At 40.4% G+C, this 21,578-nt stretch overlaps 1 protein-coding gene across 3 annotated transcripts in view; it reads left to right on the top strand.

The window, feature by feature from the left end:
- EOGT (EGF domain specific O-linked N-acetylglucosamine transferase) overlaps positions 1-21,578 on the top strand; it is a 54,135-nt gene that overhangs the window by 13,110 nt on the left and 19,447 nt on the right. For all 3 annotated transcript variants that reach the window (XM_090283857.1, XM_090283855.1, XM_090283856.1), the window contains exons 7-8: positions 9,784-9,890; positions 12,348-12,451. In XM_090283857.1, the coding sequence (XP_090139983.1) occupies positions 9,784-9,890; positions 12,348-12,451 (211 nt within the window). The remainder of the gene's footprint in view (positions 1-9,783; positions 9,891-12,347; positions 12,452-21,578) is intronic.

The following is a 21,578-nucleotide window of genomic DNA, read 5'->3' on the forward strand; positions in this document are numbered from 1 at the left end:
TTAGAGGGCCCCCACAATCCTAGAACGTCTACAGACCTACCCACTCCAGGAACCCTGACCAGAGCAACAGCTAGAGAGGTGCCAGTCCCACAGGGGAAGTGGGAGAAGTGCCTGGAAAAGGGACAAGTGCTGAGCAAGCACCATGGTTCCCTCTCAGACCCCTCCCCTACATACAGCACCACAATGTGGTGACACAGGTCACCCCATATTGATGAATACCTAAGGCTCCGCCCCTTTAATGTAACAGATGTGACAGCCATACCTAAGACACACAGGCAAACACAGGAGACTGTTGTTGAGGAGACAGAAAAATATGGCCCCAAAGAGGGAACATTCAAGGTTCCAGTGGGAGAATTAGGTGATGAGGAGATAGCCAACCTAAGAGACACAGGGTTCAAAACACTGGTAATAAAGATGCTTATAGACTTGACAGATATGCTTTGGTATGGCAAACAAATAAGGAAAGAAGTGAAGGCTAAGTGAAACAAAGGAAAATCTACATGAAAAAAATGGTAAAGGGAAGGAAATCGGGGTTCAAATCAATGACTTGGAACATAAGGAAGGAAAAAACAGTCACCAGTACAGAATGAGAAAACAAGAATCGAAAAAAATGAGAGGCTTAGGAACATCTGGGATAACTTTAAACATGCCAACACTCAAATAATAGGGGTGCCAGAAGGAGAAGAGGAGGAGCAAGAAATTGAAAGCTTATGTGAAAAAATAATGAAGGAAAACCTCCAAAATTTGGCAAAGGAAATACACATACAAGTCCAGGAAGCACAGAGAGTCCCAAACATACTAGACCTAAAGAGGATCGCACCAGGACACATCATAATTAAAATGCCAAAGGTTCAAGATAAAGAGAGAATCTTAAAAGCAGTAAGAGAAAAGCAGAGAGTTGCCTACAAAGGGGCGCCTATAAGACTATCAGTGGATTTCTCAAAAGAAACTTTGGAGGCAACACGGGACGGCCAGGAAAATATTCAATGTGTTGAGAGGCAAGAATCTACAATCAAGTTTACTCTATCCAGCAAAGCTATCATTTAGAATGGAAGGGTAGATAAAGTACTTTTCACACAAGGTAAAGCTAAAGGAGTTCATCATCACCAAGCCATTATTATGTGAAATGTTAAAGGGACTTATTTAAGAAAAAGACCAAAACTATGAACATTAAAATGACAATAAACACAACTATCAACAACAGAATCTAAAAAATAAAACCAAAAACAAACTAAGCAAATAACCAGAATAGGAACAGAATCACATATATGGGGATCATTTGAAGGGTTATCAGCTGGGAGGGGAAAGAGAAGAAATGGTGCAGGGATTAAGAAGCATAATCTGTTGGTACAAAATAGACAGGGGGAAGTTAAGAATAATATAGGAAAGGGAGAAGCCAAAGAACTTATATGCACAACCCATGGACATGAACTAAGTGGGGTAGGAATGTTGGAGGGAAGGGGGGTACTGGGTGGAGGGGAGCAAAAGGAAAAGAAATTGGGACAACTATAACAGCTCAATCAATAAAATATACTTTTTAAAAAATTGCAGTTAAGCACACGCAGTCTAATGGTAAACCATGCCCAAATGAGAGGAACATTATTTTATAGAGAAAAGGGGGATTTTAGAGGGGTTGTTGTAAACAAAGAACCCATTGGAGAAAACTGGGAGTCAAAGTGTAGCAGATTTTCATTGGCTGGATTGTAACCATCTTTCATTGGTTGAGTGGGTTTCTAAGAGAGAAGATCCTTCTTAACTGTTGTAGTAGTAGCTAGTAGAACAATGTCCAATGGAGAGGCCAGTACATTTTTCCCTGTTCGGGTGATTAACCATGAGTGGCAGGGCATGAGCGCTCCCCCTACAGGCCCTTGCAATTCTAATTTAAATGAGTTTTCTGTTGACTAATCAAAAAAGTTTCAGTTTCTCTCTGGCTATTAGCAGGTGTCATTTATTTGCCATGTTTGACCTCTTCCTAGTACTACTCACACCATGACAGCCAGGATCCCCAAGAAAACCCCTGGAGAAGAAGAGTGGTCAGGAGACAGGGGAACAGGGGACAGGGAGATTTGTGGATATAAATAAATAATAAATAAACATATACATATATATTTAAGTATATTTTATTGATTATGTTATTACAGTTGTCCCAATTTTTTTTCCTTTGCTCCCCTCCACCCAATACCACCACTTCCCTCCAGTAATTCCACTCCCCTTAGTTCATGTCCATGGGTCGTGCATATAGTTCTTTGGCTTCACCCTTTCCTATATTATTCTTAACTTCCCCGTCTATTTTGTACCAACCAATTATGCTTCTTAATCACTGCATCTTTTCCCCATTTCTCCCCCTTCCACCTCGCAGCTGATAACCCTCCAAATGATCACCATACCTATGATTCTGTTCCTAGTCTTGTTTGCTTATTTGGATTTTGTTTTTATTTTTTAGACTCAGTTGGGATAGTTGTGAGTTGGTTGTCATTTTAATGTTCATAGTGTTGATCTTCTTTTTCTTAAGTAAGTCCCTTTAACATTTCATATAATAATGGCTTGGTGATGATGAACTCCTTTAGCTTTACCTTGCCTGGGAAGCACTTCATCTGCCGTTCCAGTCTAAATGATAGCTTTGCTGGATAGAGTAGTCCTGGTTGTAGGTCCTTACTTTTCATCACTTTGAATACTTCCAGTCCCGTGTTGCCTCCAAAGTTTCTTTTGAGAAATCCACTGATAGTCTTATAGGCGCCCCTTTGTAGGTAACTCTTCTTTTCTCTTGCTGCTTTTAAGATTCTCTCTTTATCTTGAACTTCTGGCATTTTAATTATGATGTGTCTTGGTGTGGTCCTCTTTAGGTCTAGTTTGTTTGGGACTCTCTGTGCTTCCTGGACTTGTATGTGTATTTCCTTCACCAAATTTTGGAAGTTTTCCTTCATTATTTTTTCACATAAGCTTTCAATTTCTTGCTCCTCCTCTTCTCCTCCTGGCATCCCTATTATTTGGGTGTTGGCATGCTTAAAGTTGTCCCAGAGGTTCCTAAGCCTCTCCTCATTTTTTTCAATTCTTGTTTCCTCATTCTGTACTGGTGACTGTTTTTTCCTTCCTTATGTTCCAATTCATTGATTTGAACCCCGATTTCCTTCCCTTTACCATTAGTTTTTGTGGATTTTCCTTCGTTACATTTAGCATAGCCTTCACTTCTTGTTTGCCATACTTAAGCATATCTGTCAAGCCTGTGAGCATCTTTATCACCCGTGTTTTGAACTCTACGTCTGTTAGGTTGGCTATCTCCTCATTACTTAGTTCTCCCACTGGAATCTTGCTTGATCGATTTCCTCTTTTGGGCCATACCTCTCTGTCTCCTCATCTTGACAGGCTCCTGTGTTTGTTTGCCTCTGTGTCTTAGGTAGAACTGTCCCACCTGTTACGTTGTGAGGGGCGGAGCCTTAGGTATTTATCAGTATGAGTGACCCATTTCACCATGTTGTGGCACTGTGTAGGGGGTAGGTGTCTGAGAGGGAACAATGCTGCCTGTTCAGCACTTGCCCCTTTCCAGGCACTTCTCCCACTTTCATATGGGACTGGTGCCTCTCTAGCTGTTGCCCTGGCCATCGTTCCCAGAGGGGGTAGGTCTGTGGACATTTTAGGACTTTGGGGGCCCTTTAAACAAGTGAACTCTGCTGAGAGACCAGCAGTTTCTGCCTCTGCCTCAAACCCCACTGGTTTTCACAGTCAGAAACAATGAGGCTTTATTTTCCCCGGTGCTGGAACTATGAGCTGCGAAGTCTGGTCTGGTACTTGAAGCGCTCCCCAGATATCCCTACCTTTAAAAACGTGTGACTGCTTTCCGCTGGCCTGCTACTCCTACAGCTGCTGCCACAGCTGCTGGCGCCATCACACTGTGTCCTCTCCGCCCCATCTCTGCCCCTCCTACCTTTCTGGGTAAATATTTCTTTATACCTTTGTTGGACTTCCATGCAGCTCAATTTTGTGGAACTTCTGGTTGTTTCTAGTTTTGGTGTAGTTGTATTCCTTCTTAGTTGTGGAGGGAGATGCAGTGTGTCTGTCTAGGCCTCCATCTTGGCTGAAAGTCTCTTGTGGATATATTTTGAAGTCACAGTATTTTAGCATTTGTGTGTGTGTGTGTGTGTGTGTGTGTGTGTGTGTGTGTGTGTGTGTGTGTTAATAAGAGATCAGTTTACCGGTAATAGTATGGGACAGACTGGGATTGTGCCAGGGCCTGTAGTGATGAATTTTACAGGAATAAAGAGATAGGATTGATGCAGACAGACATACAGGAGAGGAAAACAAAGCCAAATGGGTCAGAGGCTCAGGCTCAGCCTCAGCAGCTGTGCCTGGGCTCCAGATTCAGCTTTGGTCTTGGGGATGAGCAGGGAGACAGAGGCCTCAGTTCCTATAGGATCCCCTTTCCTTACTCCCTTGTGTCCCTCACCATCAGGCTGAGACCTTTCAAAAGTGGTATTTCTGGGGCTAGGGGATTAGAGGGGCAAGGCTCTTGGAGACTCCCTGGGGAGATGGAGGCCTAGGTAGTGTGGTGTTAGCAGCAGCACTGAGGGAAATCCAGTCAGGCACCAGGCACCTGTGGTGGGGCACCACTCAGCAGGGCCCATGTGACCAGGACAGGTGCCCCACCCTGCCCACCATACCAACATGGTGCAATACATAGTTTCAAGTAGTAGGTCAATGTCAGAAAAGAGAGAGCTGGAGACTGATGGACAGGCAGGAGGGAGAGGGAGACATGCCCGATGCAAGTCTTAGTCTTTGTATGCTCCAGTCTCAGAAGTGACACACCATCACTTCTGCCACATTATGTTCATTAGAAGTGAATCACTAAGTGCAGCCCACACTCAAGGGGAGGGAATTATCTCCAGATCTTGAAGGAAAAAGTATAATTTGTGGATATATTTTTGAAGCCATAGTATTTTAGCATTGTGTGTTTTAAAAGGATCTGTTTGATATTTGTTTTACATCAGATGTAGTTTCAAAGATGAAGTGTTACAAATGATCTTTAGGTTAACTCTAAATATCTCTTGGTACATGCTTGTGATTGTCTTCTTTTATATGGAAGAAACCTGTATCATGTGGCATTCCTACCATCAGCTCAGTAGGGTTCCCTTTTCTCCACATCTTTGCCAGCACTTGTTGTCTTTTGATTTGTAAGTATAGCCATTTTGGGAGGTGTGAGGTGATACCTCATTGTGGTTTTAATTTGCATCTCTGATGGTTAGTGATGTTGAGCGTTTTTTCATGTCTGTGGGCCCTTCTATGTCCTTGAAGAAGTGTCTATTCAGGCCCTTTGCCCATTTTTAATTGGATTGTCTTCTCGTTTTGAGTCTTAAGTTCTTTATATATTTTGGAGATTAAACCCTTGTCCAGTGTTTCATTGGCAACTATGTTCTCCCATACAGTGAGTTCCCTTTTCATTTTGATCGTGGTTTTTTTAGCTATGCAGAAGCTTTTTAATTTGATGTAGTCCCATTTCCTTTGTCCCCCTAGCCCTAGGAGATTTGTCAGCAAAAATATTGCTGCATGGGATATCTGAAATTGTATTGCCTATGTTTTCCTCTAGAGTTTTTATGGTATTGTGACTTATATTTAAGTCTTTTATCCATTTTGAGTTTATACTGGTGTATGGTGTAAGATGGCTGTGTAGTTTCATTCATTGGCATGTACCAGTTTAGTTCTCCCAACACCATTTATTCAAGAGACTGGCTTTACTCCATTGTATACTATTACTTCCTTTGTCAAATGTTAATTGACCATGAGGATGTGGGTTTATTTCTGGGTTCTCTATTCTGTTCCATGGAATTTATGAGTTCTTATGGCAGTCTCAGAGTGTTGATTGTAGTGGTCCTATATAGTTTTATATCAGGTATTGTGATCCCGCCAACTTTGTTCCTGTTTCTCCAGATTGTTAAGGCTACTTTGGTTCCATATGAATTTTTGGAATATTTGTTCTCATTCTGTGAAATATGTTTTGGCATTTAAATATGAATTGTGTTGCATCTATAGATTGCTTTCGGTATAGTATGCAAATTTTAATGATCTTAACTCTTCTAATCCATGAACACAGTATATGCTTCCATTTATTTGTATCTTTCTCAATTTCCTTCTTCTGTGTCCTACAGTTTTCTGAGTACAGGTCATTTGCCTCTTTGGTTAAATTTATTCCTAGGTATTTTTGTTGTTGTTATTGTTGTTGCAGTAGTAAATGGGATTGTTTTCTTAGTTTCTCTTTCTGATAGTTCGTAATTGGTGTATAAAAATGCCATCAATTTCTGAGTATTTATTTTGTTTCCTGCACTTTGCCAAATTCATATATTAAGCCTACTAGTTTTTTTGTGGAGGCTATAGGGTTTTCATGTCATCTGTGAATAATGACAGTTTTATTTCCTCTTTTTCAATATGGATACCTTTTGGTTCTTCTGTTTGATCGCTGTGGCTAGAACTTCCAGTATTATGTTCAATAAGAGAGGTAAAGCAGGCATCTTTGTCTATTCTTGATCTTAAGGGAAACTCTTTTAGTTTTTGCCTGTTGGGTATGATGTTGACTGTAGATTTTTCATATATGACTTTTATTATGTTGAGGTATGCTCCCTCTGTTCCCACTTTGACACTCAATAATTCTTGGAATGCCATCTTTCTCAGAATGCAAGAAATCCATTATAAAAGAGCCTCTGGGTCAGTGTTACTTCTGAGCCTCATCAGACTCCAGGAAACCTTTTTGAATCTTCCCACCATACTGATAGATTATTTAGCCAACCAATGTGTAAGTTTCTTCATTGTCTAGAAAGTTACCAGTGTATCTTGCACTGAAATTTAAAATCTGTTCCTTGTCTCAACATTAAAATCAGTATCAAGTTAGGTAAGTGTTAATAAGTTTGAGAAGTGCCACATATCTTCCTTAGTGCCAATTCTAGAAATAAAATTACTCTAATGGATGGATTTTTAAAAATATGCTTTATTGTTTATGCTATTACAGTTTTGTAATTTCTTTTCCTTTTGTTCCCCTCCATCCAGTGACACCCCTCCCTCCAGTTGTCCCCCCGACTTAGTCCACGTCCATTGGTTGTGCATATAGTTCTTCTCAACATCTTCCTATCTACTCCACTCCCTCCTACTGTGCTTCTTAATTCCTATACCATTTCCCTCCCTTTACCCCCTTCCCCTCCCCACTGACCTCCCCTCAAAATGTTCCCCATACCTATAATTCTTTTCCCACTCTCATTGCCTACTTAGTCTGCCTTTGTTTCAATTCCCTTGCTTCTGTTGTTGGTTGTTGTGATACAGTTTTCATTTTAATGTTCATAGTTTTGATCCTCCTTCTCCTAAACAAGTCCCTTTAACATTTCCTATAACAGTGCTTTGGATCTGATGAACTCCTTCAGTTTTACTTTGTCCTGGAAGCACTTTCTCTGCCCTTCTATTCTGAATGACAGTTTTGTTGGATAGAGTATTTGTGGCTGTAGGTTTTTGCTTTTCATTACTTGGAATATTTCATGCCAGTCCCTTCTTGCCTGCAGAGTTTCTTTTGAGAAATCAGCTGGTAGTCTAATTGGGACCCCTTTGTACATAATTCTCTTCTTCTCTCTTGCTGCTTTATTTAAAAATAGTAATTTATTTATTTGTTTGTTTATTTATTTTTAGAGAGGGGGGAAGGAGAAATAGAGAGGAACATCACTGTGTGGTTGCCTCTTACCTGCGTCCCCAACTGGGGATCTGGTGTGCAACCTAGTCATGTGCCCTGACTGGGAATCGAACCAGCAACACTTGGCTCGCAGGCCAAGGCTCAATCCACTGAGCCACAGCAACCAGGGCTTTTTCTTGCTGCTTTTAAGAGTCTCTCTTTATCCTTAATTTTTGACATTTTGATTATAACGTGTCTTGGTGTGGTTCTCCTTGGGTCCAGTTTTTTTGGAACTCTTTGTGCTTTCTGGACCCACAAGTCTATTTCCTTTCCCAAGTTAGGGAAGTTCTGCTTCATTATTTTTTCACATAGTTTTTCATTTTCTAGTTCTTCTTCTTCACCTTCTGGCAGCCTTATGATTTGGATGTTGGCCCACTTATAGCTGTCCAATAAGTTTCTGAGCCTCTCCTCATTTTCCTCACTTCTCGTTTCCTCTTTATGCACCAGTTGACTGTTTGTTCCTTCCTAATGTTCCGGTTTGTTGATTTGATCCCTGGTTTTCTTGTCTTCACCACTAGTTTTGTATGTGTTTTTGTTCATTTCAGCAGGACTAACCTTCATTCCTTCCCTGTCTTGTTTAAGATCTGCTCTTAGGTCTGTAAGCATTTTTATAACCAAAGCTCTGAACTGAGCCTCAGAAAGATTTCCTGTCTGTTGCTTCGTTAGATTAGATACTTGCTCTCTGGTCAGTTGCATCACTGGGATCTCTATCATGATCTGTGTTTATCTTTGCTTCCTGGACAGGGCTGTCACACCTCCTATGCTTTAGGTAGCGGAGCCCCGTGCACTTGTCACAACTAGGCGACCCGTCTCACCACACTGTGGCATTTCTGTGGGGGTGGGGGTCCAAGATGGATTCCTGCTGTTCACTCTCCGCTGAGAGACTAGGAGCGTCCTCCTTCATCCCCACCCCCTATGGGCCTCACAGTCCAAGGCAATGGAGGTCCACCTTCCCCGGCTTTGGAATCGCAAGCTGATGGGTCTGGTCTGAAGCCGGGGGTGCTCCCCAAGTGCTTCTTGCCTCCCCCTAAATACGGGTGTCTGTGCTTACTGCTGTCCTACCTCCGTCACTGCTGCTGCCATGGACAGGACAGCTTGAACTCTCCTCCCTGGCTTTGTCCCTCCTACCTGGCCGGACGAGCACCACTTCTTTATAATTTCATACGTTGGACTTCCATTTATTTTCTGGAACTTCTGGTTATTTCTGGTTTTGTGGTAGTTGTATTCCCTCTTAGTTGTGGAGGGAGATGGAGCGTGTCAGTCTAGGCCTCCATCTTGGCCGGAAGTCTCCTGTGTTTGTTTGCTTCCATGTCCCAGGGAGAGCTGTCACTCCTACAACATTGTAAGGGGTGGAGCCTTAGGGATTTGTCAGTAATGGGCAACCTGTTTCACCATGTTGTGGTGCTGTATGTGGGGGAGGGGTCCGAGAAGGAACAATGCCGCTTGCCCAGCACTCGCCCCTTTTCCAGGCACTTCTCCCACTTCCGCACCGGACTGGCGCCCATCTAGCTGCTGCCCTGACTGTCGTTCCCAGAGTGGTAGGGTCTGTGGGTGTTCTAGGTCTGGGGGAGCCCTTTAAACAAGCTGACTCTGCTGAGAGACCGGCAGTTTCTGCCTCCGTCCCAACCCCCACTGGTTTGCACAGTCAAAAGCAATGAGGCTTGATTTTCCCCAGTGCTGGGACAGTGAGCTGCTCGGTCTGGTGAGGAGCTGGGAATGCTCCTCAGGTGTCCCTTTTGACTTTTTAAAACGTGTAACTGCGCTTTCTGCCAGTCTGCTGCTGTTGCCGCTGCTGCCACCACTACACCGTGTCCTCTCTGCCTGGCTCCGCCCCTCCTACCTGTTTGGATGAGTATTTCTTCTTTATATCTTTTTTTCTGGACTTCCATGCAGTTTGATTTTTTGGAACTTCTAGTTGTTTCTAGTTTTGAGGTAGTTGTATTCCTTCTTAGTTGTGGAGGGAGATGCAGCATGTCTGTCTACGCCTCCATCTTGGCCAGAAGTAATGAACAGATCTTAAGTTACAGTGTTTCAGTAGGAGGTTCAGGAGAATCACTTTGAAAGTATCTCCCAATTCATACTTTCAGGTTTGCTGAGCTCCAAAGCTATACTCAGCTCACTTTCAGACCTACTGAAGATGCTAAATGTGACATTATTGTTGAAAAACCAACCTACTTCATGAAATTGGATGCAGGTGAGAAGTTAATTTGTCTACAATTTATATATTAAGCGTTGTTCCCTGTTTTGATATACACATGTGGTGATATCCTGTGACTTTTTTGGGAAGTAGTATGATATTAAACAATGGATTTGCTTTCTGCCTTCTTCTCTGAAGAAATGAACTTGCTTGAATTTGCATTCATTTAATACTTTTGGTATTTTAGAAGAAAACTGCATATTTGTATCAAATAATTCAATCAGAATCAAAAGGGGAGAGAAGAAGGCATATGAATACCTTTGTAGCTAAATTTATCCCATCACCTTTCTCTAATCACTTAATTCAGATTGAGCTTTATTAGAACGTTTTTTAAAGTGAAAGCCATGTATATATACTTTGGGCAGGAAAGGAATGCCCATGGCCTCTTCTGGCAAACTTCCTGGTATTGTTTCCATGACTGAAGTGAACTTAATGTTCCTCTGGAAGTTGGGTTTGCAGTATATTCTTGGGAAAAAAGTCAAGATTACAATGATTTCCCATTTATACACATACCTTCTAATTTTCAATTCACAAGCACAGTTTTAACTTTGTGGACTATTTGTCCTGCAGAGGAGAAGCATGAATTTTGCTATACTCTTGCTATGGTAAGAGGTGGGGATTACAATGCCACACCATATCAAAGTTCATGAGGGGTAGGGATTCCAGTGAATATTTCAGAATTACTATAATTTATTGATCATAATTTTAATATGCTCTGCCTTCTAAAGTCATAATTCTTATATTACAAAGTATTATGTTCAGAAATCAAACAAATTTAAGTTTTTGAAATGAGGAGGTAAAAATGCTAGATTTGATATCCTGCCTCATTCTCAAAATATGCAAATTATAAAGGGTCAAAGGAAACATTGACCCACCTGTAAAAGGGTTGAACATGTGTGAACTGCTAAATTTACAGAGATACTTAGGCAATAATGTATGTCAAGGGGGAGTAATTGGCTAGGGTAGACACCTGCCATTTTTTTCCTATAGTTGTAACTATATTTTTCTTCTATCTTATGCTGTCTTTCACTTTTCCTTTACATAATAACTTTTACCTTGAGAGAATGAGCATGCTGAAGAATAGAGTCGTGAGGGTGCACATTTCTTGCGGATGGAGCCTGCATTTCTCCCTCCTTTAGCAGTCCTCCTAGTACCACTTGCCGTTCTATGCGTACCGCCTCCCTCAGTGCATGTTCTGAACCTGCTGTGTGACACCGAGAGAGCTACCGTGCACCATGGGCTAACATGGTGTTGGAATAGAATTTTCTCTTTTTTGTTTATTTGAAAACATACTCTTTGCCAAGATTTGTCTGGATGAAAAAAGGAGCCCCTCCAAATATCCATCTAAATTATATGTCTAAAAAGAACTGAGTATTTTTTAACTTTTTTTTTCTTGCATACAATGTGAATTTTCACTATAAGAATTAATTCAGAATAGTTCATGATTTCTGCTTTTAAGAGTCACTGTTTTTCTTTTAACAAACATTTTTTTTTCCTCCTTTAAGGTGCATGTTTTAAATGTCAGTTCCTGGAATTTCATGCTGTTTAGATTTGTACATTTCCAGGTTGAGTACTGCACACCTGAGTCGGGTGGGGCATGCGGGCCAGGGAATGCTTGATTTCTTTTTAACAATGACCTTGGGGAAGGAACTTTGATTCTTGTCTGTCTGTCTGACCCAGCAGGATCTAGCTGGTCTTCATTGTTTTACTGTGTGCCAGGCCCTAGCTGGGCAATTTTAGATATTCTTTGCATTTCTCCTAACAAAGCTGGCACCTAAGTATATTGATTTCTTGCTTCTAGTAAACAAGCTTAAGGACTTTAGGAAATTATCTGAGAACATGGCTCATGAATGACTGAGCTGGGATTCAACCCAGTTCTTCTGGTTCCAAAGTTCATGTTCTTTCAATTAGAACATGAGACATTCATCCCTTTTAAACAGTAATTGGCTAATATTTTCCCAAGAAGCAACATTATAACATGATTAAGTAGGAAGAAAAGAAACAGGAATTTTAAAAAAACCCAAAATGTTAATAGTTGCTGTTGTTTTCAATACTTCTGTGATGAACAGGTGTTGCCTAATTGATTTTTAAAAATAAATGATCCTATAAAAATAACAGTTAGTCTTTATGGCCCTGTAGTTCTACCTAACTCTGAGCTAAATAGACTTCTGTTTTTTTTTTTCTGGGAACTTAATGATCATTTGTTGTTTAATGTATATGGGAAAATACCTTCTCAATTTCTAAATAACAAAATTTAAAGTGAAGTTTGAACCCAGCCAATCTGTAAATTGAGGATTACCTGACTGTAGATGATTTCATGTTTGGAAAAACTTTTTTTTCTCATTTATTTCAGCTAAAAGTCCATCACATGACAAATAAATGTGGTAGAATAAAAATTGTATAGTCATTTGTTTTGGGAGATTAATTAACATAGACTTCTTTTTCCAATACTAGGTGTTAACATGTATCATCACTTCTGTGACTTTGTCAATCTTTACATCACTCAGCATATCAGCAATTCCTTCAGTACAGATGTGTACATTGTGATGTGGGACACGGTGAGTAGCACTGCTCTCTGCTTCAGCTCTGCCCTTGCTCAGTAAATCTGAGACTCTAGTGTTGTGAAATGGAATTTTCTAAGACACACAAATACATCCATACATGTGTAGATGAGTGGGTTGTATCTGTGTATATGTACATATACATGCATACGTGGGCAGATATTAGGTTGGCCAAAAAGTCCATTTTGTTTTTTCCATAAAATAAAACACACATTTTTTCTTTTCACCAATAATTTTATTGATTTGGATATTTTGAGTATGTCAGCTATCTCCTGCTATTGGCTTCTAGTGGGTAGAGGCCAGGAGTGCTGCTGAATAACATCTTCCAATACATAAGACAGCCCCACAGCAAAGAATTATGGGCCAAAATGTCAATAGTACCAAGAAACTTCACAAACCACTTTTGACACAATCAGTCATAGCACCTTCTCCATACACTGCATAAATCTTTTTTGCCTATCAGTTGCGTTTTTACCTTTCTTAAAATAATAAAGCATAATATGCTAAAAGTGTTGCATAATTTTTTCCATCTTCAATATTAATATGGCTACACAAAAATTCACCAATCTTGATCATTTAAAAAAAACACGCTGATATGACAGTTGTCACAGAACAATCTAACAAAATTGTTTTGAGTGAAGTTAAAGACAACTAAGCACTACTAGAACCATTGTATGGGAAAAACTAAATGAACTTTTTGGCCAAACCAGTACACATGTAGGTTTATACTTTTGCTCTATGAACTTCACAGTGAGGCCATGGAAGATTTTATTGTTCCTTTGGGCAGGTGAAGCTCCAGAGCCCAAAGACCCATCCTTAGTGTTCCCCTGAGACAGGCATAAGAAGACTGTCATTCCCTTGACCTCTGTGACCCCTGTATGACCCTCATGGGGAGCACCCCTGTCTTTACAAGGGTGCTGTGCGGATGCATTCACTGAACATGACGAGTCCTGGGTATGCACATAAATACTGCACCTGCTATTTGCTTATTTGTTTTTAGTGCTGTCTTTTTTCCTTCTCTTTATTTTCTTTCCTTTTCCCTGTTTCTTTCCATACTGGCCCCTCCACCTGCCAAGGTAACCTTCACCCCACAAGAGCTGATCCAGTGCACCCAACTATGGAATGAGACAAGTATAGTGTATGAATAGTCACAATGCCTGACACATAGCACATGTGCTTTGAATGTTACTATGACAGAGACAATGATGAAAACATGTGGTTTATGTTGGGTTGGCCAAAAAGTTAGTTTTGTTTTTTCCATAAGATGGCTCTAGCAGCACTTAGTTGTCTTTAACTTCATTCAAAACAGTTTTGTTATATTGTATTATGACAGCTATCATATCAGCATGAATTAAAAAAAACTTATCAAAATTGGTGAATTTTTGTATAGTCATTTTAATATTGAAAGATGGAAGAAAATATGCAACATTTTTTGCATATTATGCTTTATTACTTCAAGAAAGGTAAAAATGCAACTGAAATGCAAAAAATTATTTGTTCAGTATATGGAGAAGATGCTGTGACTGATTGAATGTGTCAAAAGTGGTTTATGAAGTTTCGTGCTGGAGGTTTCTTGCTAGACAATGCTACCCAACTGGTCAGGTAGGCCAGTTGAAGTTGATAGTGATCAAATCGAGACATTAATTGAGAACAATCAATGTTATACCATGCAGGAGATAGCCAACATACTCAAAATATCCAAATCAATAATTATTGATGAAAATGAAAAATGTATCTTTTATGGAAAAAAACACAGACTTTTGGGCCAAGTCAATAATACACATGAGAGAGGCTGCCTAAACTGGGAAGTTGAAATGCCCACTGAGAAGTCATACAAGGTTCAACAGAACATTTCAACTCACAGGATGCTCATTGGCCCCCCTCCTGGCATGAGTCTGTTCAGAATGATCTTGCAGGGGAATCATAGCTTGCTGGTAGGACAGCATCAGACATTTTTTCTGGAAGGAGTGTTTAGCAACCTGCATAGCACAGCTCAGGTGCAAGGACACAGGATCCACCTTGGGGCAGGTACAGGTGCCTCATGTCCCATAGCATGTCCCTAATGTCTCCTGGGACAACTGCATTGGCAAACACCCCAGGATCCCCACAAGAGAGACAGCTAGTTACAAGAGCCATTACACTCTTTCCCAGTCCAGGTACAATTAACCTATAAAGCACTTTTTTCATCATAGGCAGTGTTACCTAGAAGTATAGTTGACACATGCCGTATTCATTTTCAGAGAGCAGAGCTGGACAGCTGACTGCAGTTCCAATTCTTGTGAACAAGGGAAATTGTTTTGCTTACATGTTTTTCATTTACATGAAGCTCCTAGTCAAGCTGTATAGGGAGGTTTTCATTATCATCACAAGACCTTTGGTTTGACATCAGTTTTTAATTCTCGGATGCGAATGCTGTCTTAGTTTCCTTCTTGCATAGATTTACGTTTTCCATGCCTTCCAATTTTGCTGCCACTACAGTTTCACTTCCTGAAAATGTTTCTGTGAGCAAAGGGCACATAGTCCCTTTATTTTCCTCTTTTTTGTGTGCTTCTAGGCCACAATCACAGGCCATCAGCAGCCCTGAATGATTAACTCAGGGTAGTGGTCTTTTTTAAAAAGTTACATCTGTTGTTATCTCATCTAATACTTACAGCCCTTGGTGGATGAGAGTTTTATTAGCTTATTTCATAGGTGAGGAAGCCAAGGCTCAGAGCAGCCGGCGTTGTCCTTCAATAATAGTCAGCAAGGGGTGGAGTCAGGGTTCCTGTGCAGGACGCCTGCCCCCGGATCTGCCCCCGGAAACTACAGTGCTTTATTGCCTTTCTAGAGTTCCCTGCAAAACTGTTGAGTTGATGAAAGTTTTCTAGACACTTCCCAGAAGCTTCCTTGTATCTTGTGCATGCTTTTCCATACCTTCCTCAAGTAGACTGAGTTAAGCTGAGTCGGCTTCTCCCACCCACACTTCCCTGTGTCCTGCTGGGAGGAGTAGGCTGCTCAGCCACCAGAAGCCTCTTGGTCACTCAGGTCACTGGGCACGTGTGTCAGGGCTGTCAGATTGCAAGTGGCCTGGGCAGGCAGGAGGACTTAGCCCAGCAGGTTGGGTGTCCTGATGTTACCTCCCTCCTTTGCTGCTCTCTGCATCCTGTATTCTTCGTCAGCGAGGCCTTTGCTAGTTGTTCATTCAGACTCCCAGGACAGGCAAGTCTGCTCGGTTGCTCTAGAACTGAGACCCACAAAATAATGAAGGTTGCATGGCGAGAGTGGTAGGGTGTTGTGTGGCCACTGACGTTTCTCTTTTCTGTTATGGCCTTGAGTGAAGGCAAACTGTGTTCCAGGCTGACTGTGACTCGAAGCCCTGATAGAGGACAGTGCTTCAGAGCAGTCCTGAAGGCCTCTGACGGGCTCTGTGCCCAAGGGAGGAGCAGAGCACTGGCTGTGGCTGCACTTCAGATCTTACTGACCTTTTACAAACTTCCCAAAAAGAAGCCTATGAGGCCTTCCTTCTTGTCCTTGCAAAATTGAGCAGTTGGGCCACTCCTTCAGTCACATGGCTTCCTTGGTGGGATGGGTAAGGCTACCAACCTTCTGAGATGTATTTAGGGACACTTCTGGAGACTTCCATCCAAGAAGGAGGCCTAGACAGACATGCTGTGTCTCCCTCCTCAACTAAGAAGGAATACAACTACCTCAAAACTAGAAACAACCAGAAGTTCCAGAAAATCAAACTGAATGAAAGTCTAGCAAACAAGCTATAAAGAAGGGGGGCAAAGGGGAAAAAAATTGAAACTACTGTAACAACATAATCAATAAAATATACTTTAAAAAAAAAGACTTCAGAAGAATTTCTAGGCATAGCATGGTTGCTTTTACTAATAGAATGAATAAATTGAGAGATTACTACAGGATTTCCATATTTCTTGTGCTGAGAAGTAATATAGCTTTATTATTTTTAATTATGCAGGTAATATCTGATTATAGTGAGTTCACACAACACAGAAATATGTAATACTTCAAAGAGAAATTTTTCCTCTTCTCCAATTCCATTTCCCTTAAAGGTAATTGCAGTTAACACATGAGAGTGCCTTGTAACACTTATTTTATTTGAGTAAATGTAAATATATCTTCATAGGAAATACTCTCATATTAATATGTCATGGACATTTAAGGTTATCATTTTTTATTGTTATTATGGTGGATGCATGCCTTGGTACATATATTTATTTCTGTCCCCACCCAGATCATGTGTTGTTTGTTTCCAATTCTTTGTTATTTACTGAATTGCTACGGTGAAAATCCTTCCTATGTACATATGCTTTACACCTCATCCTAGCATTTCTGTAGAAAAGATTCTTATAAGTAGAAATTCTAAGTCATAGCTTATGTGCATGTTTAAATTTGAGACAAACACAGGAGGAAATGTTCTTCACTATGAGGCTAGAAAGAAGTTTCTCCTTTGCCTGTGGCAGATAATCTGAATTTGAGGGACATGACAAAGAAGCTTTTAGAGGTGGTTATTACTGAATATTACATGATTTCCTGAAAAAGTGATTAGTCAGATAACTATTTTATAATTAAATTTTCCTTTCAAAAATATCTTATTTTATCTGAGATATTTTATCTCAAGAAACTGTCTAGTCACTTCTTTTAATTGCCCTTTAGTTTTTATTGAGCCAGAACCAGGACATTTCACTTTTGATGGTGTTGACAGGGGCCTTTCTTAAAATGGCACTGGAAAGACATTGAAGGAAGGAACTTTTTTTTTTTTTTTAATCACCACATTTAACAATTCTCAATAATTTTGAAATAACTCTAAAATGTGTAATATATTTTCATAAACTGAAAAAAATGCTATAAAGATAAAAAGACATAAACATAATGAACATAATCTAAAACCAGCTGAGATTTTGATATTTCTTATTTCTTTTAAAGGATTTTATTTATTTATTTTTAGAGAAAGGGGAAGGGAGGGAGAAAAGGAGGGGAGGAAACATCAATGTGTGCTTGCCTCTCGTACACCCTCAACTGGGGATTTAGCCTGCAACCCAGGCATGTGCCCTGACTGGGAATCAAACTGGTGACCCTTTGGTTCGTAGGCTGGCACTCAGTCCACTGAGCCACACCTGCCAGGGCTGATATTTCTTATTTCTGTTGGCTGAATTTTCAATCTAAGTTATACCATTTTAAAATAAATTATAAATAAACTTTCTCATAGTTTGAAAAAATAAAATAAAATAAATTGATCTCCTTTAGCTGATGGAGCATGTAATTAATTTCTACTTTTCAAAAATCAAATGCATTTGACAAATGTACTGGAAGGAACTAATTCCTGTTGAGAGGCAACTGCTCTGCAGTGGTTATGAACATGCAGTCTGAAACTACACAGACTGGATTAATCCCAGCCCTGCAAACACACCAGCTCTATGATTTAGGCAAATTATTTAAATTTGTGTCTCAGTTTTCTCATCTGTAAAAAGTGAGGTAATGATATCACATAGCTCATTAAATACGTGGCATAGTTTAATGTGTTAATGTCAAGTGCTGAGAACAGTGCCTGGAACACAACATGCAAGATGCTACTATTATTATTATTATTATCATCATCATCATCATTATTTTACTCTTATTATTAATGTTAATGGGGAATTATCACATTACTTATTAGGCAGTGGGTAGATCATTTCATAAAGTTACGCATGTTATATTTTTAATGTTAAAACTTTCAAGGCATTTTCTTGTTCTGAAGTTTCTTTCCAAAGAAACTTACTCAAATATTAGAGTATTTACAAATGGGTGGTGTTTGTATATGTTGTGTGTATCTGTAATTTGGATAGAAAACTCACAGAAAAAAACCCCCACAACAACTAGTTTCAGATGTGAAAATACAAAGCACTAGGGTTGAAAGACAAACCACTTTTAGCAGACATAAGATTATAATGTGTTGATTATTTTTGAGGAAATTACATCAGAATAGACCCAAGGTGAAAATCCATTTATCTTACATGGATTTTATGAGCTTGTTTAGGATTATTAGTTATTTACACTAATAAGCTAAATCAGGTACATTGATGTATTTTTTAAGTATATTTTGTGATTATACTATTACAGTTGTCCAGTTTTTCCCGCTTTACCACCCTTCGCCCAGTACCCCACTTTCCTCCTGCAACCACCTGACCTTAGTTGATGTCCATGGGTCATTCATATAAGTTCTTTTGGTTCTCTGCTTCCTATATTTTTTTAAGTATATTTTATTGATTATGTTGTTACAGTAGTTTCAATTTTTTTCCCTTTGCTCCCCTCTGCCCAGTACCCCCCTTCCCTCCATCAATCCCACCCCCCTTAGTTCATGTCCATGGGTCATGCATATAAATTCTTCGGTGTCACCCTTTCCTATATTATTCTTAACTTCCCCTGTCTATTTTGTATCAACCGATTATGCTTCTTAGTCCCTGCACCATTTCCCCATTTCTCCCCCTTCTCCCTCCCAGCTGATAACCCTCCAAATGATCCCCATACCTATGATTCTGTTCCTATTCTTGTTTGCTTAATTGGATTTTGTTTTTATCTTTTAGATTCAGTTGTTGATATTTGTGAGTTTGTTGTCGTTTTAGTGTTCATAGTTTTGATCTTCTTTTTCTTAAGTAAGTCCCTTTGACATTTCATATAATGATGGCTTGGTGATGGTGAACTCCTTTAGTTTCATTCACCTTTTCTGGAAAGCACTTCATCTGCCCTTCCATTCCAAATGATGACCTTGCTGGATAGAGTAATCCTGGTTGCAGGTTGCCTTTCATCACATTGAATACTGCTTGCCAGTCCCTTCCTGCCTGCAAAGTATCCTCTGAGAAATCAGCTGATAGTCCTATAGGCACCCCCGGTAGGCAACTGTCCGCCTCTCTCTTGCTGCCCCCAGGACTCTGTCTTTATCTTGCACCTTTGGCATCTTAATCATCCTGCGTCCTGGTATTGTCCCCTCTGGGTCCAGCTTGCCTGGGACCCTCTGTGCTTCCCAGGCCTGTAAGTCCATCTCCTTCACAAAATTTGGGAAGTCTTCCTAATTTTTTTAATTGTTGCTTCCTCATTCTGCACTGGTTAACTGTTTTTTTCTTCCTTATGTTTCAGGTCATTGATTTGAACCCTGGTTTTCTTCCCTTCACCATTGGTTTTGTGTGGATTTTCTTTCCGTTCATTTAGCATAGCCTTCACTTCTTCTCTTATGTATTTGCCATACTCAAGCCTATCTGTCAAGCTTGTGAGCATCTTTATCACCAGTGTTTTGAATTCTGCATCTTTTACGTTGTCTTATCTCCTCATCTGTTAGGTTGGCTATTTTCTCATCACTTAGTTCTCCTACTGGAACCTTGATCTGTTCCCCATTTTGGGCCATACTTCTCTGTCTCCTCATTCTGACAGGCTTCTGTGTTTGTTTGCCTCTGTGTCCCAGGTAGAGCTGTCGCTCCCGTTATGTTGTGAGGGGCGGAGCCTTAGGGATTCGTCAGTATAGGGCGACCTGTTTCACCACATTGTGGCACTGTATGTGGGGGAGGGGTCCGAGAGGGAACAGTGCTGCATACCTAGCACTCCCCCCTATTCCAGGCATCTCTCCCACTTCCACACCAAACCGGCACTCCTCTAGGTGCTGCTCTGGTTGTTGTTCCCAGAGTGGGTGGGTCTGCAGACATTCTAGGACCATGGGGGCCCTTTAAACAAGTGAACTCTGCTGAGACCGGCAGTTTCTGCCTCTGTCCCAACCCCCACTGGTCTGCACAGTCAGAAGCAATGAGGTTTGATTTTCCCCAGTGCTGGACTGTAAGCTTTGAGGTCCAATGAGGAGCTGGGAACTCCCCAGGTGTCTCTCCTGACTTTTTTAAACGTGTGACTGGGCTTTCTGCTGGCTTACCGCTGCTGCCGCCATATCCTGTCCACCCTGGTTATGCCCCTCTGACCTGTCTGGGTGAGTATTTCTTCTCTATATCTTTGTTTGCTGGACTTCCATGCAGTCTGATTTTCTGGAACTTCTAGTTGTTTCTGGTTTTGAGGTAGTTGTATTCCTTCTTAGTTGTGGAGGGAGATGCAGCGTGTCTGTCTATGCCTCCATCTTGGCCAGAAGTCCTATATTATTCTTAACACCCCCCTGTCTATTTTGTTCCTACCAATTATGCTTCTTAATCCCTGCACCATTCTTCCCCCTTCCCCTTCACAGCTCATAACCCTCCAAATGATCTTTATATCTCTGATTTTGTTCCTGTTCTGGTTGTTCGATTAGTTTGTTTATTTGTTTAGATTCAGTTGTTGATAATTGTGAATTTGTTGTCTTTTTAGTGCTCATGGTTTTGATCTTCTTTTTCTTAAATAAGTCCCTTTAACATTTCATGTAAAAATGGCTTGATGATGACGAATTCTTTACCTTTACCTTGCCTGGGAAGCGCTTCATCTGCCCCTCCATTCTAAATGATAGTTTTGCGGGATAGAGTAATCTTGGTTGTAGGTCCTTGCTTTTTATCACTTTGAATACTTCTTGCCAGCCCCTTCTTGCCTGTAAAGTTTCTTTTGAGAAATCCACTGATATTCTTATGGGGACTCCTTTGAAGTTAACTCTACTTTTTCTTCCTGCTTTTGAGATTCTCTCTTTATCTTGAGCCTTTGGCATTTTAATTATGATGTGTCTTGGTGTGGTCCTCTTTGAGTCCAACTTGTTTGGGACTCTCTGTGCTTCCTGGACTTGTATGCCTATTTCCTTCACCAAATTAGGGAAGTTTTCCTTCATTATTTTTTCATATAAGTTTTCAATTTCTTGCTGTTCCTCTTCTCCTTCTGGCATCTCTATGATTCGGGTGTTGGTATGTTTGGAGGTGTCCCAGTAGTTCCTAAGCCTATCCTCATTTTTTTTGAATTCTTATTTCTTCTTTTTGTTCTGATTGAATGTTTATCTCTTTCTTATGTTCCAAATCATTGGTTTGAATCCTAGCTTTCTTCCCTTCTCTGTTGATTTCCTATGGATTATTCTTCATTTCACTTAGTGTAACCTTCATTTATTCCTTTATTTTTTTCTGTACTCAAGAGATCTCTGAGTATCCAGATAACTAGGGTTTTGAATTCTCCATCTTATAGGTTGGTCATCTATATT

The sequence above is a fragment of the Furipterus horrens genome, unplaced genomic scaffold (genome assembly GCF_987537825.1).
Source record: "Furipterus horrens unplaced genomic scaffold, mFurHor1.1.pri manual_scaffold_7, whole genome shotgun sequence".
Classification (NCBI taxonomy): Eukaryota; Metazoa; Chordata; class Mammalia; order Chiroptera; family Furipteridae; genus Furipterus; species Furipterus horrens.